This window comes from Falco peregrinus, chromosome 4, assembly GCF_023634155.1.
Source record: "Falco peregrinus isolate bFalPer1 chromosome 4, bFalPer1.pri, whole genome shotgun sequence".
In the NCBI taxonomy this organism is placed as follows: domain Eukaryota; kingdom Metazoa; phylum Chordata; class Aves; order Falconiformes; family Falconidae; genus Falco; species Falco peregrinus.
The window spans coordinates 28,060,408-28,080,613 of record NC_073724.1 but is presented as its reverse complement, the minus strand read 5'-3'; the positions used below and the strand labels follow the sequence as shown (position 1 = coordinate 28,080,613).

General features: G+C 41.7%; 1 protein-coding gene across 6 annotated transcripts in view; it reads left to right on the top strand.

The window, feature by feature from the left end:
- The window catches only part of GPM6B (glycoprotein M6B), a 111,897-nt gene that overhangs the window by 69,151 nt on the left and 22,540 nt on the right, over nt 1-20,206 (top strand). The window contains exons 1-2 of one of the 6 annotated variants that reach the window (XM_005229433.4): nt 9,293-9,603; nt 17,055-17,174. The exons of 2 other annotated variants lie outside the window; for them this stretch is intronic. In XM_005229433.4, the coding sequence (XP_005229490.1) occupies nt 9,543-9,603; nt 17,055-17,174 (181 nt within the window). In that variant the 5' untranslated portion in view covers nt 9,293-9,542. Of the gene's footprint in view, nt 1-9,292; nt 9,604-17,054; nt 17,175-20,206 lie in introns of those variants that run through there. 3 more of the 6 variants (XM_005229434.3, XM_027785325.2, XM_027785334.2) reach the window with 3 other exon arrangements.

Genomic DNA, 20,206 nt, shown 5'->3' with positions numbered 1-20,206 from the left:
TCTATAAAACCCTAGGATATGGGGTTTATCTGCTCTTTCTTAAAGTTGTGAAAAGATCTTTAAATGATAGATTTTGTCTCAGGAGTCTGACCCTGTTGGTCCGGAGCTGTGTAGATGCTCAGTTTGCCCGGGAGGACTACATTTTCTATTTTCTAACAGGTGCTAGTGTTGTTTTATTGTAGCAAATTTAGGATTAAATGAACTCGAGGCTCTGATAATGTTGCTATGATATTTTCTTGGAAACAGTTTGAAATGGCAGTGAGAATTCAGTTGTAGTTGTTTGTTTGGCTCTATAAACCTGCAGTGTACTAATGGCAAATTAAACTAAGAAAATGGGCCTTTGATTGCATTTGCAGCCTGGTGATGTTCTGTCTGCAATAGAAGTATGTGCTACACTCAAACAGGCAATTAGTTTGAATATTTCTGAGGACCATAGCTGGAATTAAGTGCTTAGAAATACTTCTAAAGCTGTGGTTGTTCTTCACTTTCTTTCCTGTACTAATAAACTTGTGAACAGGCAAATTGGGCTGGTTGATTTTGGCTGGGCATGAGAAGCTGTGATCTTTTTCTGCAACCTGTGGGCAAGCCTGGGCTCTGCAATGAGAGGAGCTCTGTCCTGTGTTGAGTGAGCAACATGCCTTCGGTCATCTCCAAGATGGTGAGTGCACACTTGACGTAGTACAGTTTTTTGATGCACAGACACATTTCCCCTACAGACCAAAGAAAGAAACTTAGCCAGAGGTTTAGATGTTGTTTCTACCTTGTGCTAGTCTCCATTGTTTTAATTTTTTTCCCCTCAATATATCTATCTCTTCTCCCTTTCCCTGGTTCCTTAGCTCCTTTATTTTCCTCTCCAAGTGGTACAGAATGGTGGAGCAGATGATGGTACTTCAGGAATCAGTAGTGGCGATAGATGCAGGAGATGTGTGTAGTACTACTAAGAGCAAAAATGCCTGGTGCCATTTTGAGTAACAAATGCAAGGGTCTCCAGAGCAAACACATAATAATACTTGGTGTTTGCACTTGGGAAGCTCTGAGCACAAGAGAGATGATTGCAAATTGCTGAAACCCAGAGAGCAAAAATAAAATTCGATGGGAATGATATAAGGAACAGATGAAGAAAAGTAGATGCTAAATGAATTTCTCTCTGACTTGTGACAAAGTTCAGAAATTATATCTTTCAGCCATTTAAAACAATTGAATGTCATGTTTGGAAAGAGAGAACTGGGGATGTAACTAGGCATTGTCAGGGTGGGATTGCTCAAAAGAGAGTCTGGGTGGTTTTCAGGCATCGGGACTGAAATGGCCTCATTTCAGAGGCTGGGATCCTGCTCCTGAAGAAGCTGCTGGTTCTGCATGCATTGACTGCAGTGGGGCCCTGGCCGTTGCGCAAGCCCTGCTTTATGCCAAGCCTCAAAATCTGCCAGGCTGCAGAATTCCTCTTCCCGCAAAACAACTGAAAGGCTCCAGACTACAGACGCTGAAAATTTTAGGCAAGACGGTGTGTTGGAAATGTATACTGTAGGGAATAATCCTGCCCTGGCAAGGGGTTTTACTTGACAGCCTATGTGGGAATCCAGGCTGAAAACTGCTACTTTGTCCTTAACTCACCCTATAGTGCTTTTGTCTCAGAGCTTGCTTTGTATGCAGGATCACCCACTGCCGAGGTTCAGCAAAAATCGAGGCGTGACATGATCCAGACGGAGCTCCAACCGTGCTCGTTGTTGGCAGGTTAAGTCATTCCCTGTTTATAAGGTAGAGGGTGTTTTTCGGTTGTGGTTTTTTTTGGTTTTTGGTTTTTGGGGGTTTTTTTTCTTTTTTCAATTGTGCCATACTCCCCAAGTGCATACTTAACTTTTTATGGGCACAAGTGAAAGACCTGTTAAACACTTCAGTGGCCGTTGTTTGTTGTCCACCGGCGGCATTCTCAAAAGCCTTGTAAAGCACAAAAAGAACTGCTACTTTATACACGACTGGGATCCCAATTGATGCAGCTAGAAAGAGGGGATTGGAAAAGCTAGGCCAGTCGAAGTTGCCTGGCACATATTTAGTTGATGAGTTAATTGGACACACTCAAAGTGGAACTTGTTAATGCCCTGCCCCTTTCCTAATGAGGATATCTGCTCTTGAGAAGAATACAGTGATTAATTGGGGACCCTTTCGTTAGTGTCTTAACTGAAGATTTTATGACTAGTGGCTTGTGTGTGAACAGAAACTATATTTGCAATTCAACAAGCAGTCCAGGGCTGCACTACAGAACCAGTCCAGGATCTTTCCCAAAATATAGTTTAATTACACTGGAATGGGGATTTTCAGTATCAGGGAAACAGCTACAGAAATGGTGACTTACAAGGTGCTGAAACTTTAAATAATTAATTTCGGTACCTTGTACTAATCATTACTTTGACGCTTGCTTTTATGTCAACATTTTGACTGCCTCATTAGATGGGCTTTTCAAAATGTTGACACACAGCTGCCCGGTAGTCCATGAGCGGGTCTTGTAGTGGTGTGTGGCTGAACCTAGCATTGATGGGGCCAGCTTTTCAACCTGGGATACTGAGGTGAGCAGATAATGGTGTATAAGAAATGGTGCTCTTGCTGTGTGGTTTAGCTGTGCCGCAAACTCCAGTCTGATGCTGGGTACCTTGGTTCTTAGCCCTGAAATCTTGAGCTGAAGGAGGCTGTAGCACTGGGATGATGCTTAGTTGTTTGTTTGCTATCAAACTTAATAGCTGTTGTATGACTATATAAATCACTTTGTATTCCTCATTGTGGTTCCAGTAGTGCTAAAAAGGTTTTCTGCTCAATAAAAAATGTGTATGTAATCATATACATATGTTTTCTTCATGTGCATGTGTATACACACACACGTTTTCTGCATACACACACATCTGTATCTATGATTTATGCATGGAATCCCTCATTAAATTCAAGGGGAGTCTTCGTCCCTGTCTCTCCCCATGCCCTTCCAGTGTGGAGTGTGTTTTTTATGAGCACCCCTAGTTTCTTTCTGGGGAGCTGTAGGGTTTTGTACTTCTTTATATTTCCCTGCTTTTTTCCACGCTTTGTGAAAAGACTGGACCGAGGCCAAGACTGAAGAACAAAACGAGCACTGAATAGATGAGAGATTGTATGTGGGATGCTGAAGTCTATGTGGAGAGTAGGAGGGCAATTTTGAAAATCAGAACTGGATGTAAAGTTAACGCAGGATTGCCTGATTAAATCTGACTTTGTGGAGCAGAAGAATAAGTTTGTGTCAAGTTTGAACTCCGAAGTTTAGATTTATTTTTAGATAGAGAAAAAAATTCAACAGTTACCCTCCTAATACCAATCCTGTCTCAAACTCTCACATATTTGAGATTAAGCAGCTGTATTTGCAGGAGTGTAGTATAATGATACCTTTGCTGCCTTCTAAAACTCTGGCAGAAATAGCTCTTCTACAAGTACAAGAGGCACATAACTGCTAGCAAGTGCGACATAAATATCTAGGATGTTACTTCAGTATGTCCAGGTATTTAGGAACTCTTGTTATTCATCTGAGGTGGCAGTAGGCTTTGGCAACACTATTGGAGAAGAGAGTTCATAGCAAAAGCTAAGTAGGTTGGATTGTCTTCCAGGTGCAGAATTAAGGGAATAAAGAGAAAAGACCTGAAGATACCCTTTTGCTGCTGCACTGCAGCATTCTTGCTGCTACCAAATGCGTGACTCAAGGCAGAGGCATGACAGCTGAGAATCTCCTCTCTGTTGTGAAGGTGACAGAAAGTTCAAAAAAAAAAAAGGTGGTTATGTGTGCCAAAATCAAGAACCTAGCCCATAAAATGATGGAGGAGTGTTTGAAGCACTGTTGAAGGGCTTCATATATTAGTCATGTGAGTTTGTTGCCACTGCTGAACAGAAAATGTATATAAGATTGGGTAACTCAAAGCCTTGTTTTGCTGTCTAATTTTAAATTTAGAGCATTTGAAACTTGCCATACATTACACTTGTAGGAAACTATACATATTGCCATAAAATTGTTGAGCTGGAGTAGAAACTGAAGATGACCATCAGAGCTGGCACTCTGAACATTGCTTGCTGAATAAAAGCTGCTTCTGGGGATGATGCTAGGACATCTTTGCTTTTGTTTCCTATATTTCCATGCTATTTCAGCTGTATTACAGATGGCCTCTAGTTTGTCAGCGTATTTCTTTATGGTTTGCCAAGAGCATGGTGCTACTCTAGGCAGCCTCATAGGGGAGAGGGTTGCGGGAGGTGATGTTGCTTCCAGCTCAGTTTCAAATGTAGCCTATTTTGTTTTCCTTCTTACTGCTTTTCCTCAAAAGTCTGGCACAGTTCGTATACCCATGTGCTCTGTCACAGTTCTGAATTATTTTCCCCAGGTCTGGGTTTTAAATACAAGTTTCTTATACCCAGGAAAACCTTACTAAAGCCATTAGTTAGGACAGAAGTAATATCTAGAATTCTTTTTCACTAGTTACATGCTGTTGACTCCCTTTTGTAAGCAGAAATGGACCTCCCAGCTGCATGATCAACTTTTGCTTTCATTTTGACTGATTATAGCTCTTAAGGCTTTTTTCTTTGGTAGCTTTCATGTCTCTGCCATCATCTTTGAGACTGGGACTTGATGCGGCTTAGCTACTGGAAAAGCCATACAGAACCATCTATTCACTCTTTAAGGGATTTTTTTTCCCCTGTATGTTCCAAATAAAGGTTAGCCATCCATGTATGTTCTGGATTTAGGCTGTTTATTGCCTTTGATTCTCACCAGTGGCTCTGACTGCAGTGGACTAAAGCCGTGGTCCAGCTGGAAGCTAACAGGCCAGCCAGAGAAATCTACGAAACCCAACAACTGAATGATACCTACTTTGCCTGCCTACTTGCTGCCAGGCACTTAGCTTGGCAGTGGTTATTGCTGCCTTCATGTGACTTTAATAAGGGGGTCACAGGATTGGTGCCTTCACACTGTTAAGTTCTGCTCACCCTCCTGGACTTGCCTGCATCACTTAACTCGGTGATTTTCTTTGGTTGCAAAGATAACCACTATCCATGCTTAAGCTTTTAGTTTTGCCCTTTCTACAGAAATCCGAGATCGGGATCCCTAAGTGCAGTACAGATTCATCTTTTTTTAGTAATCTGTATTTTATACTGTGTTAAAAGTGCAGGGTTTTTCCATTGTTGTTTGTTCTTAAATTTGGATTTCATTTTCCTAATAATAACAGGCCCCAATTTTATTTTATTTTTTAAAGTACTTGCCAGGTGTATGACTGCTGCATAACTAAAAGCCTGTTATCATGCTTTGATTTTACCCATATGGAAAATTTGTTTGCTTTTGCATAAGCATTCAGATCGGGTTTTGCACTCAAGTCTTAGGTAACTGGTCTAAAGCTAGTCTGAACATAAGCAATTATGTTGAGAGACACGCCGAGTGGCTGCATGTGTATTTGTTCTTTCTCTTGAATATTTTTGCAAATTTTAAAAAAAAAAAAGTATTCTGCAAGTTGTCTTTAAAATTAGTTGTTTGGAATACATGTCAATCTTGTTTGAGGGACAGTTTCTGTATTTTAACTTTTGAGTCTCGGATCTCATAAGCTAATCCCAAATTGCTCTTGAAGTATGTGAGAACACTCTTTATTACAGCTCTGCAAAGCCTTTGTAAAAATGGCAAGTGTGTATTCATCTCCTGAAAGCTTGTGAAGAATTTGCTGTAGCTTATGATAGAGCTCCTCAGCCTTCAGGAATGTAAACTAGATTCAGTGACATTCAAGATAGATACTCAAAAGGAATTGGCACGTGAACAGAATTGGGGGTTTAATACGTTTTTTAACTTGTGCAATTGTGGTATTTTTCTTGACTGAGCAAAATGATTAAATGTTATTTTTTAAACCTAGATAAAATAGGTTAAAATGTCTTTTTTTTTTTTTTTTTTTTTACTATTTTGCAGTGGATGTGACTTGGTCTGCAGTGCTTTTACATACTTTGCTCCACTGCTATTCCTCCTGAGGTTTGGCTCTAGGCTTAGAGCTTTAGCAGCAGAATCCCTTACTGCTCAGTCCTTGTCCTCATTTTTATTTTGGTCTGCAAATAAAATGCTGGGCAGAACTCCTGAAATGTGACTAGTCGCCTTCCCTGGTTGCTGGTTATCTAAATCAGCCTGATCTGTATAGTAGGTTTTTGCTGAATATAGATCTTTAAAGAATTTTTTTGTAATTTCTGCCTCCATGGCTCTGTCTTTTGCCGTGTTGTCATAGTCATAGACTTGATGTCTCCCAGTCTCATCACGTATTATGAAAAAGATGTATCTGATTAAGGGAGGGAGCACAGGATGAGACATCTTGCTGGCTGAGATTAATGCTCGAAGTGCAAGCTCAGCACCCATGCATTGGAGGAAATAGCATATAGTTTATCTGCTGTGTTTATCAATGATGGGACAGAGGTTTGATGATTGAGAAATGACTTAAGATGATAAGTGCTTAAAACCCATCATATATTACAGCAATCTGGAAAGCAGTAAGAAGGGAGGGGGGAGAACTTTACACTCGTGCATCACTTGAAGCTTTTAGAGGATGATTTAGTAGGTACAATTAATGCGTTTGAATAGTTGGGATTGATGGCTTCTGAAGTCTTCAGTTCAAGCTCTGGCGAAGTTGATGCTGGTCTAGTGGAAGGTGTCCCTGCCCGTAGCAGGTGGGTTGGAAATAAATGATCCTTTAAGATCCCTTCCAACCCAAACCACCACTCTATGATTCTACTGTGATTTCTTCGTTGCTCTTTTGGAGGAGGAGTTATCTTCAAAGAAAGCAGGTGAAATAGTCTCCCAGCCTGTTGGTTTTGTGTTTGTAAAACATCTGCTCTGAAGTCTTGAGCCTGCCTAACAAAATCTGCTTGCCAGCAGGAAAGTATGTAGCTGTTTGAAGGAACTGACATAGAGTGGAGGGCTTCATTAGGTTTCCTCAGGGGGCAGTCTGTAACCAAAGGTTCTGTTTAACGTATTTTCTGTGTAAAGAAAGGAAATTTACTGGTGATGTTTGTATTTTTTGTATACTTATACTAATAAGTGCATTACTATTATACCACTTGATTAATTTCTGAACAGGCCTTTTGTAACTTGCAGTGGTCAGAAGAGAGGTTTCGACCTTTTAAACTTTTAGACTTTCTGAAGTAAGCTAAGAACATTAAGAAACAGAGATCTAGACTGTGACAGCAGCGAGCAGAAGTACTGACTGAACAATTAGAAGTTCCAAGAAGAGAATTGTAATGTCAGAGGCAATCAACTGTTTTGACCAATGACTAAAATTTTTGTTGACTTTCAGCAAGTAGGGCATGTTTGCTATGGATTGTCAATCTTACTGATGTTAAACGGGGGAAAACCCACTCTTTGTAGAACATTTTCTTTGTATAATCATTATCCTAAATGTGAATAAGTTGTCTTTCCTAACTTTTAGTAATAGTTAAAAGAATACAGCAAACACATCACCTGCAGTTTCACCTTTTAGCTGCTTCTTCCTTGAGGGAGCGTGTTTGCAGTGTGTGGTCTTGCTGGTCAGGGATATGAATATGTGCATGGACTGCTATGTGGGCATTGGAGAAGGAGGCTGGAAAATAGATCTTGCAACTGACTTGAGGTCTCTACTAGGGCTGCTGATTTGATTACCTTCAGAAACCCAACCCATTGTTTCACGTTGGTTCCTGAGGATACTTCGTCTCCTCTACAAATTTAACTTCATTCTGCTTATAAAAAGGTCTGCTGAGATGGGAGCTTCAACTGCAGACTTTTCCTGGACTCCAAGAAACCTTTTTATGCAAATGCTTGACATCAAGGTTTGATGCTGTGGTACGAAACCTTAGTATAGGTCCAAGACCTCTTGGCAGCTGGGCTGAAGCATATGTCTGAGCAGTAATGTCCAAAGCAAAGTAACAACTATGGAGGCCACGGTGAGAGAAGAGGATTTGTGGACTGATTTCTTGCAAGAGAAGGGAATTTTCTCTAAAGGTTGGGTTTGAGGGGTTTTGTGCTTTTCACTAGGCACCTATAGAAATAAAAATGCACAGCAAAATTGTGGGTGTAGCAACCTTAAACCAGAAGAGGCTGAATTGCAGCTGCAGATCTTTGGACTCCTTCCCTCTTCCCACTCCTCTTGTTGAATCTGTTTCATGAAACATGCAGTGTGTAGGTTTTAACATCCCCAGTATTTGCTGAATCTGCTAGGCATCTTTGCAGCCTGCAGAATCAGCTGTGGCAGCTGGACCAGCAAAGCCTGCCATACCACAAAGGGCATTACTCCATGGTTGCTCCATCATCCTATGCACAGAAAGGGATGCCTTTGGGCACGTCTGCCCTGTGCAGTGCAGCGCACTGTGAGGCCATGAGACAAGCAAAGTGATAGGCAAGGTTAATTAGCCTTAGTACAGTACACCCTTAAATATGTCAGTTACCTTGGCGTTTGGAAGGTGAATAATACCCCTACATGGTGTTGCCCAGCTCTGTGGCTCCCCAGCATGGGGCTGCTCAGAGCGGCTTGGGGCGACCTGAAGTCACCCACGCAGCGCAACAAACCAAACCAGGTCAGTACGGTTTGTTAGATCATGCTGCACTCTGGATTTAAGGGAGAAATCAAACGTGCTTAACAGCAGCTCTGCACTCACTTCTAAGCACGGCTTTAGGTCTCTAATGGCAGCCATCCTTTTAAAACCCAAGCTGTGTTTTCTTAAACGTCTTATCCTTTAAAGTATTGCACGTGCATTTCAGGTCACTTGAACTTGTTTCCTTTCTGCTTGCTTGGATTTTTGTGTGGTTTTCTTTACATCATGCTTGCTCGTCAGAGAAAGAATTTAGGTTTTCCATGTACATATGTATGTACTTTTTTGCTTTTCTGCTTCTCTCACAGTCTTTTGCCGTGGGTGAGCGGAACTTACTTGGCAAAGAAAGCAAACGGAGAGAACAGACCCATCACCCCCCACCCCTTGAAAGAGCAGAGGGCATGTGGAATAAATCAAAATGTGAAGCATAATAACGAGGTCCCATGGGAAAGGGAGCCTTGTGATTGTGTGCTGGCGTGCACTCCCCTTAGAGACGGCAGCCGGGGGGCTCCTTTCTTTCTCGCCTGCATCTCCCCTCCCGATGTCACCAATCCATTCATTGCCCAGAGAATTGATTAACATTCGTTGGGAGCCTTGGGACACGGGGAAAGAGGGGGAGAGCAGAGGGCGAGGGGAAGGGGGTGCAAGCTGGTGCTGCTGCTCCCCACAATGTGGCAAGCTGGGGCACAGTTGGGCGCAGGATGGCTGTTTTATAGCTAGGGACCGCGGTGACGTATGGCTGAGCGCTTTCTGGCACAGCTCCTCATGGACCAGTCAGCGGAGCGAAATTGAAGCTGACAAGACTTTTCTGGCGTTTTGGAAAGGACTGTAATCTACTGTAGGGGAGAACAGAGCCGCTCAATCACCGCCGCTGTAAATAGGAGACGGAAGGGAGAGAGAAAGGAGGCGAAGAGAAAAAGTGCTTGCTTGGGGGGGAGGGGGGGGCAGCATTTTTGGTGGATGGTATGAAGCCAGCCATGGAAACTGCAGCGGAGGAAAATGCAGAACAAAGCCAAGAGAAAAAAGGTACCCAGGGGTCTAACAATAGCCTGTTTAAATCTTTTCATTCAGGGGGCTTAAAGAGGTTTAGGCCAGTTTTGTCACTTTTTCAAATAACCCTTAAACAATCATTACGGCATCTTTGGGCTTTCAGCCTTCCTTTCCTGCATGGCTTGACAACAAATTAATAGAGCAGCAATCTTTCTTGTCTGCATCTGTATTTGCTCTGAATCTGTCCTAACCCTACGCAAAATGATGTTTGCAGAAGTCTTGTTATTGCTGCGTCTTTGGTGGATTCTGGTAAATTTGGTTTGCAGAGGTAGCATGTGCCTGTGTGTTTGCATGTCGTTTTCAGAGCTGTAATGTGGTGATTTCATGGAGGCTAGCCATGTACTGAGGCTTTGCAATGCCGTGTGGGAGACCTAGGTTATAATAACATACAATAATTATAACATCACACAATCTTCCTGTAGTTAGTTTGATGCCAAATGCTACTCTTATTTTTAAATTCCTTTTCCTTTTCTGTGGTGTCATGTGGCAAATTTTGCTTTTGTAGAGATCTGCCTGCACTATGATAATGGGGAATAATGCAGTGAGTTTCACGTTAGATTTCACGATGTGTTAATCACTAGAATTGCTGCTTAATGGAGAGAACAATTCCATGGTGTAGTGGTTCTGCAGTAGGGAGATGGCAGCACAGAATGAGAGGCGTTTCATCCATCCCAGCGTTACAGGTGATTTATTTGATCTGGAGTGCTGAACTTGAGAAGGTAAATCCAACTAGTAAAGGATTTTTGTTTCTGCATCATACAATTTATGCCAAATAAACATCCCTCTTCAGTGTAGCAGACCACTGTACAAATCATAGCAATATTTTTTTTTATAAATATAGCAGTAACAAAATTATTACAATTTCCACTTCCTTCTTACGTGACTTATGCTATACTTTTGAAGCTGTTGTGTCATTTATAAGCAATCTGGTTATTTCATAGGCATAAGCAGCTGATACACGACTAATACATTTCCCCAAGTTGAATTGTTTCCTTTATTGTTAAACAGTTCAGATATTAACATAATGATAAATCCCGGTACTGTCCAGTACCAGATTTTGTTTCCCTACTTTGATTCTGCTTCTACCTACACACTTTGTATAATTCAAAGCTAGCTTCAGTTTCAAGTAAATGAAATTTGTCAAGTGATTAGACATAGTACTACATAATCCCTTAGGGATTTCACAAAAGGAGGTCCACTGATGAGAGATTAAACTCTGAAAGCTATTAGTGTTTGTGGACAATAACCCACCTCACTGCAGATTTTGAGTAATTAATGTACAAAATGTCCTAAATACCTTGACTATAAAACCACCTTGAACTTATGGAGGTTTCTTCAAAAATTACAGCTATTTTTTCTTCTGATTGATGAGTTTCTCTTAAACTGATAGAACTCATGTGCAATAAACACCAACGAAAGTTACCCGTACGCTTTAGCAACTGTGCAAAACAAAATGTGTTGCTGAGTTTGTTTATGATGAGTTTATGGTTTGCCTTTTATTTTGGCGAGGATGAAAGCACATGTAGAACAGTAAATCAGTTACGAAGTCAAGGTGGTTGATATGTTGCATTTGTAGGACACAGGCAGGGGAAATTCCTGTCTTAATTTTACCACCATTTCCTAGTTTTTCTGTGATAATTTCATACTTTGGATCTGTTATGTAGGTATGTGTATATAACATGTCAAGGCTTTGTTCTTGCCAGTTTCCTAATTTCTGAAAGTAACATATGATCTCTCATATTATGGTCTTTATTTCTATTCATTTAAATTCCTAGTATGTTTTACAGTGAATTAAAAAGCAGGAAGCTGAAACAGCCCTACTCCTAGTTTCAATAGCAAAATAAATAGCCCAGATCCTTCTGTGAAGTTACTGCCATGAAGTGGTGATGAAGGAAGTGTATTCTGTTTTGGGGGGCAGATTTTCCAAAGTGGTAAGACTGTTGAGCCCAGTCAGGATTTTAGATGGGCTCAGGAGGCGCTGGGTACCTCTGAGATGGCATGATTTTTCAAAAGGGCTCTTTCACCAGCCGCTCTCATGGAGAAAAATGAGCTTTTTCTCTGTGTGAAGAAACTTCCTGGAAAACACTGCTGCTTCATTTTGGGGTATAAAACCGAAGCTGACCCCTTCAAAAATGTGTCCATTTACTGTTTGGGCTGGATCTCCGGCTTGCCAGGCCTTACACGCTTGCCAGGCTTGCAACATTTGCTTCTTCCTTGAAGATCCCACCTGGATGTAGTGTAAAGGCTGTCTTTTATGAGATGCCCTAGATCCAGTGATAGCAAGGCAACTGCCACAGCTTGAAGCAATTGAAGTGCTATCACAAAGTCTTTTAACTCTTCCTTCCAGAAATTAATTGCAGAGTACAAGGAGATAAACCAGCATTTGAAGGGGTTTGGGGGATGTCGCTATTGCCAAGACTGAGCAAGAGAAGATCCTAATCATTTCACTTTGGTTATTCAGGCTCACACACAGTATGCTTTGCACTGCCTGGTTCTAGGGAAAGGATCTGCATTTAACTAATAGCAAATTGTACTTTCAAGCTAAGAGGTTTTTTTTCCTTTTACCAGAATTTTGAACTACAGGTTTCCAGGTTGTGTTTTTTAATGCAAGAACCTCCTCAATGATATACTGTAATTGTATAGAAAAAATACTTGGAGGAAGTTGGGCTAGGACTATGTGATGTCTATATACAGGGCTCCCCATACTCAGAACACTGGAGAGCTATACTGCCCAAGCGCTTGGGACGAGCAGTGAGATCTATTTTCAGTTCAAAGACCTAATGCAGTCAGATCTGAACGTGGTGTCACGTAGGTACTAGTTTGTGTTTCCCATCCCTGTGGCAAAGGTGGATGGCCAGCTATTTTGGACTGCAGTGTAGCTGAGACAATTTACACATGCTAATACGCTTTATGAATAATGACTGATTCATGAATGAAAATGATCGATTGTAGATTTTTAAAGTTTGCTACATTGTGTATGAATTCCAGTTTTATATTTTAATGATTATTTTCATGAATTCTCTGTCTGATTCAGGCAGTGATACTACCCAGCTGATGGATTCAGTGTTTATCAGACATTTGTTTCTCTGTACTCAGATGAGTGGCTGCTGCCCCAGTTTTTTTTAATTGGAAATGGAACAACACCCATGTTGATGGAGATAAGAAATAAGGCAGCTTTATGCTGCGTATCAGCAGCCCTTATCAGAGGAGAACACCATGAGCAAGCTGAAGCAAAATGTTTAACAGATACTTTACAGGGCTGGGGGACAGATTGGATGCATTTTAAAGATGAAGGTTTACAAATTATTACAAATGACAGGGTTTATCTTGCAGGCATTAAATTTAATCAAAACGTGAGGACTGGGCAGCCAGATTTACTGAGGTGGAATAAGTAAGAAAAATGAAATGCCGTTTTGCATCAGCAGTGAAGGATATAGATCCTGATACACATTAACAGAGACAAGAAGTTTCCCTTTTCATTTAACTATGAGAAATACTACCAAGTTGCAAAATTAAAAACCAACCAACCAACCAATCAAAAAAACCCCCAAAACCCAAACAAAAACCCAGCTGTGGATGACCATGGTGGGTTCACCAGTTACACATGGGAGGATGGAAGAAAGCCATTACACTAGGATCTGGTTTCCTTATATGAATACATACAATGTTCAAATTGCATATGCTCTGCTGAGGAATAATGAAAACCAGCTCGAGCAGCTGTACCAAAGGTTCCTTTTAATTGGCTCTTCCCTGCTAATGTGCTCTCAATGAAAGAAGACCTCGTGCTCAGGAATGGCTCTGAGCTTTATTATTTTCATCACATATGAAGCAATCTTCCTGCTTTTAGATTCTAAATAGACGAGTATATGCTAGTCAAAAAGAGAAAGGAATTACTTCTCTTAAGCACAACTGTACAACTGTGTGCGATAGTGTAAATGATGCTGCTGATGTGTGACATGAGAAAGGAGTGAATTAAGGTGCAATTTATTTCACTTAGTGAAGTTCTTTTTACTCAGCAAGCTTACGTTTTGATACATCGCAGATAGATGTATTTTTCATTACAGCAGATTGAAAAAATTGTCTTTTTCTTTCATATACTTGTTATGGTTATTAACCAAAATTTTCAAACATACCTCTTTAATGTTAGGCTCACACAGCAATATCACAGCTGTTGAGCCGTTGAAAGATTTTTAGTATGCTGCATATTTTTTCCTGTTTCAAGCAGTTTATTGATGTTTCACATCCCCTGAAAACAATAACTGCTTTAAGTCCCTGAAGAATATGGCTGTAGGAAGAGAGGTCCAGCCCAGGGAGAATCTGGGACACACGATATTCTAGGGATAATAATTTGGCAGGCTTAGTGATTTAGGTTTTAATGAATAGGATTTGGTTTCTAAATAGGAGGGGGTTGGAAAGCACTCGAACGTACTCATACTGGTCTGAATGACCTCATGAACACAGAAAACCCAGACATATGTGCCACGGGATATGGTAACGGGGGCAGAAAAAACCCAGATGGCACGGTGCGTGCACAATGGACTCCGCAGTGGGAGCAAATGGGCTAAAGAGGGGAGTGGAGAGGGGTGGGGAGTGCCCCCTTCAGTTACTCTGACCCTTCCCCATTTTCTGGCCAGCCTTGGTCCTAGCGCAGTATTCATCACCAGACTGCCAGGTCATAAACAACAACCCTCATTTTGCTCCTGTGGACTGCTTTGTCAGCTGCGACAGATGAATGTCGTAACTGTTTGTTTCCTCTAAAATGGTATGCTAAAGGCAGCAAGTGTGAGGATGTTGGACACTGGGAATTTTATTACAGCCGTGCAAGATGATTCATCCCAATGAATATTGAACACCATGGTTACCATTGGTGTGCCTGCGTGGTGTGACATGAAAACACTGTCAGTTCTGTAGCTGCTGCCTCTGTGCAGGGTCAAGTACAACCTGGTTCTGACAGGAGGCCTCGAGCTGCATGAGCTTGGCTGTGCGTGAAGGGTATTGTAACCTAGAGCTGGGAATGCAATTACTGTAGTTAGTTCCTCAAAAAGCAAAAGGTAAAAAAGCCATTTAAGCCTATTTCCTTTCCTGACTAATTAAGAGTTAAACTCTTAATTCGTATGTACTGTGTGCAGTAGTTAATTATGCCACTGAAGCCTGTGGGGCTTCTGACCTGCTGGTGATTTTGCAGGAGTGGGCCTGGGTGGGTCCCAGCAAAGTCACCAAAAGATACTCTCGGTGGGTTGTTCCAGGCACGCAGTAGGGGCTACCAAACAGCCATTGCTAAGTGGCTCTTTGCAGAGCAGTAGAAAACATGAGATTCCTTATGCACTTTGAACTGGCCCCTAATGAAAGGAGCCCTGTTATTACAAAGCCAGAAATTGCTAATTAAAAAAAACCCAACCTCACAGAATATTTTCACTTACAGAAATGATGCTACAAAGTTTAGGTGCTGTTGTGGCATTTCAGGATTTGATGTTTGTCCCACAGCAGACGGTGGTGACTTCACTAGTGTGTCCCCAGGCTAAGGGAGAAAGGCCTGCTCTGAGCAAGTGTTTTTTATAGCCGCTGCAGGAGAAGTCTTGAATTGTGAGTTCAGGCCTGGTAGGATAAAATCCTTTTGGTGCCACAGGTTTGGTTTAGATGCTGCTGCAGTGCAAATGAAGAATTTTTTTCTTCCCGGAAGTCCTTGCAGCTGCTAATTTTTAATTTATCTTCAAACCTCAATCTGCTATCCATGTCCAGTAAGTAGCTTCAAAAAAGCAGGGAGCAGACAGACAGTTGAGAGGGAGAGGGGAGACAATGGTACGCAGTACCTTTATCGTATGGTATGGTATGCAGTATCTGTTATTGAATTGGATACAAAATGGAAAATTGTTATGGTGTTCCTTGTGATCGTATAAACAGGATTGTTCCTGTGTAAGCAGAAGGAGATTATATCATCCTGAGCAGTGCACAGTCATTTTGGAACAGTACTTTCAACACATGTTGAATTTGGTTATGCTCATAAGATGGAGAATTTGCCTTTCCTGAAGGGAAGGGTAAGCCATGCAAAACATTTTGATGTCTTTCAAGAAAAATATACTACCTGATGCCTGCTTGCTGGTTTGCGTGTGAGTCGCAGAGAGGGGAGAAATACCAAGCCACAAAGTACCTGTTAGAGAGAGCCATTGATACTAAGTTTGCATCCCAAACCCAAAAGACTCTTTTAGGTTTGGAGTTCATTTGCCAGTGTAGGAGACGAACAAATTCTTGTTTCAAATCTCTAGATCCAGCATCTGGATTCAAGGCCGAGATTTTTTTTTTTTTTTCTTCGTGACGTGTGCAGATGTAGCTGTGCCAAACTCTTGACTGTACCAGCAGCAAAACCACATGAAAGAGGGACCAGGTCCAGGACCTTCCTAGCCCCTCACAGGCCAGAAATTTATGGCATCCCTACTCTCCCTGCCCCCCGAAATTTGTCTCTGATCTTGTTAGTCTACAGTAGATGGGTTTTCAGCACCATAACCTTCACTGCCCAAACACTACTGAATCAGTTTTATTTTGGCCAGAGATGATGGTTACTTTCTCATTTAGCCACCACAGAGTGGGACTGTGGTGTGTTTTAGATAAAGGTCTGTCTGTCTCACCCTGACAGCCTTGACAAAGCCGTAGTGGTGCTGGGAGAACATGTAGGTTGAAAAGTGATTTGATGTTGTTTTGCCAGTGGCCTCTTTCAGGGGGCTCAGAAGCCCTGTGCCAGTGGGTGTGCAAGTGCATTGGGTGTGTTAATGCGTGTGGGCTCTTGTTGCTGAGCTTCATCAGTACGTTGAAAAGATGGAGAGGGATAACTGCTGCCTCCATTGTAAACCTGGAATAAGTCTGTTTTAACATACTCTGTCCAGATTTTTGGAAATGACCAAAGCTTATGTGAAATAAAGCCCATGACTTTTTTTTTTTTTTTTTTTTTAATATAAGAGAGTAACGGAGCCAACTCATGTGTTTGTCCTACCTTAACATGTGACAATAACGATCTTCTTTGACAGATTTAGAGTCCTCTTTTTTTTAAAAAAAAAAAAGAAAAAAAAAAAAAGAAAAAGGTAATGTGCTTTACCGTGACTTTGTCTTCCTTTACTTCTGGAGCAGAGCTCTTTGCCATGGACAAAGAGAAGGAGACATGAGAATGGGTGGGGGAAGAAGTAGAAAGTCCTTCCTTACGTGTTTAATTCAAATCCTAGTTGGAGTCTTAGCTATTCAACCTTTCTTAACACCTGTGTGAGCATTTCCCTGTCGATCGTCCCTCCAGACCTCTCCCTTGGTTTGTAAGGTTATGTTATTTCAGTTCTGAAACTACAGTGTGTTTTTCTGGGCTCTTATTTTTAAAGTTAAATGACTGAAAGTACTGAACTAAAACTTGCTGGTGACACTGACTTTTTACCACCTAAAATTGGCAGTGATCACCAGACCAGAAATGGAAATTGGCAGGTACCACTGGATGTACAGGAGTTCAAGGCCACACCGGTACCATCATGTGCCAGCATTGAGAGGCAATATTAGTCCTTTGGGGATTCAAGGTAAATAAAGGGCTGGGTGAAAGGGAAATGGAGAGTTCAGAAATGGTAGTAGCATAAACCTAATGCTTTGCACTAGTCCTAACAATGTAAGATAAATGTTCTTCTGTTGTTTTGATTTAAGGCTGTTAAGGAGTCTGGTTCTTTTGTATTGAATACTTGACGTAAATTTAAATTTGTTTTTTAATGCTTGAAAGACACTAATGTGTGGTAAGGTACACCTTGCTTTTAACGGTGCTGTCCGATTGCTTCAAAACTGTTTACAGATAAGACAACATGGTATGGGGTTTGTTTGCAGATTAATTTATCAGACTCATCAGCCACAAAGGCAGTAATTGGCACTAAAGCAGTGACAGCAAATCTGACTTACCGGTCTCCTACAATATGCTTTCTAGACAATATTCTGTAGTCTTGTTTGCCTTTTCCCCTTGTTAGAAGCAGTAAGTGCATATGTCACAAGTCTAAAGGAGGATTTCAGTTGAAGCTTTAAAAATGGTTCAGTGATTCCACATTCCTGTCCTTTCAGTGTCTGGCTTGAGACCTCAGAAAGATCCTATTTTGTTTTCCTGAAGATTTATTTTAAGAGTTTTGGGAGAATATAGTTGTGAAGCATCTCAGAAAGGCACCTGAAATCAAGCACATGATTGATTGCATTGGAAAATTCCAGTCTGACTGAGGGTTAGTGCAGCAAAGGATATAAATGCTCAGAGATAGCATTTGCAGCTAGCTCTATCTAGCAGTCCTCTTCTCTCTATGGAGCAGCTTGACTGAAGCCTGCTTGACAGCTTGTTTGCTGGAGATGCCTGCCTCCACATCAGAGACTTTTAACAGCAGTTGCAGGGAAATACTCACTAAAGCTTGCTGCCTCATCCTTCCACTATCCATTATATTTTCACACATATTTGTTCTTTAGGATTCAAATGTTTATGTATTTCAAAATAATTTGCTTGTTTGCTGGTTGTTTTTTATTCCAGATACTTAGGTTGCAAATCATGGGCTCCATCTTCAGTATCAATATTCATTTTGGCCATACTTTATGAAAGATTACCTGGGTGACAGACTCGGGCTGCCAGAAGACATTCCCAAACTTCAGATCAGTGCATGTGGGATATTTTGTAAATGGAAGAAATGCTTCAGAAAGGAGCAATAGATTATGAATGCTGCCCTCCTGGGCTGTGCAGGACAGAGGGAGGAGGCCAGGTGCCGGGTTATCAGGGTCTTGTGCCCCTTCAGCTGTCCCTGGTGATGAGACATGTCCGTATGTGCTTTCACAGATGAGCCAGGACACAGAGGAGACACACAGCCTTCTGTTGTAGCATCTGGGAGTCTGGCACCTAAAATGGTGCTAGAAACCCTTGTTTAGGCAACTGAACCCTATTCAGGCTGCCTTGGGAATCTTCCTGAAATAACATGCAGATAAATGTGGTGTCTGTCATGGAGGAGTTGAAGATGAAAGAGTTCTTGCTGATGGTGGTAAAAAATGCCCCACCAACAATGCCCAGAAATGCCAATTCAAAGGAAGGTGCTATAAATGGCTGCACTTAAAAGAAATTAAAAGGGTTTTAGGCAGCAATGAAACTGATCTGAACAGGTCTTCAGTAAGTCAAGTCTGCCAGTGATGGATTAGCCACAGTGAAGATACTGGTCTTTGCTACTTTCCGTTAGATTGGAGGGAAAACGTCACTTTAGTCACAAGTCACAGCTGTAACATGCCTCCCTTCAGTACTGGCACACAGTTTGCTGGTGCTCCTGGGTGGCATTGGCTACTGTGCTGAGATAAACTCTCCATTTCTTTGACAACACATGTTATTTCTTGGGTGCCTTTATAGTACGGATATTTCTACTTTGCCTCCTCTGTCAGTGTCCAAAAAGGACATCACTAGGGGAGCACCTCTATGGCAGTTCTTGTGGTATCCACCTCTTCTCCCAGGGTCTCCACATACGATGTGATCTCCCTTCCCCATTTTAAGCTTTAATCTGGCACTTGAGCAACAAGACCAGAGTGTGGGATATTCACTGTGGTGCTGGAGCCAAGACATCCTCAGAACACCTGCAAGTTTAATGAGCCTTTCAAAACGCCTACAACAATTTTTTCCCAGGAAGCAGAGTACCATCTTTTTCTTTACTAAGAGAAACTTAGCAATGGTTGTTTAACAAGAAGCTTAGCTGTAGGCATTCTTCCAGGATGGGTGGGCGTTGTTTGCTTTATGAGTATCTTTTTTTTATTATTTTTTTTTTCCCATAACTTGCCTCCCCCAGATGCTGGGAGGTGTTTCAGCTGCTTTGTGAGCGCATAAGGGCCTGCAAATGTGGAGTATCTCGCTGAAACAGCCTGCTCTCTTACTGAAGCAAGCTTAAATTTTGCAAATGGCGTGGTGAGCACTCAAATGGGGAAAACACCTGCGTGAAAGCTGTTGCAGGGCAAAGGGCTTCTGCAGTTGTGGTTCAGGTTTCTTACTGCTTCTCTAGTTCCATAGTTGAGTAAACCCATAGCTAGGTAAACATCTGGGAAGATCTCTGTATCTTCAGTTATCTCTGAAATGGTGAATTTACCTTCCAAATTTTAGATATGCCAGGCTGAAATCACCACACACACAGTTTTTTGGCCCCTTAGTTCTAGGGAGAGAGAGGTTGTGTTTCTGTTTGCTTCCTTATAGCTAGGGAGGAGTCAACTGGGGAAGCAGTCGGTAGCAGTGGCTGAAATCCAGTGTGGCAGAAGTCTTGCTCTCCTGCTGAGTGCGGAAGGCTGATGGAGAGTGAGGTGAGTTACAGCTGCCAGAAAGGTGGAACTAAGAGTCTCAACTCCAGTGTTCCAGGTAAGATACCTTTGATTAAAGTCAGCTTTAAAAATCATGTCAGTCAAGTGCAAGTGGATCTGGAGGATGGCTGAAGCAAGGAAACCCAAATGTCCTTACAGAAGATTTCACAGAACTGATAAAGTAGCCCATGGGACTGAAATGCTTAGGTGCTTTTGTACTTCCTCCAGGAAGCTTGTCTAGACCTTCGGGCATTTTGATTACCTCTGGCAATCTGCC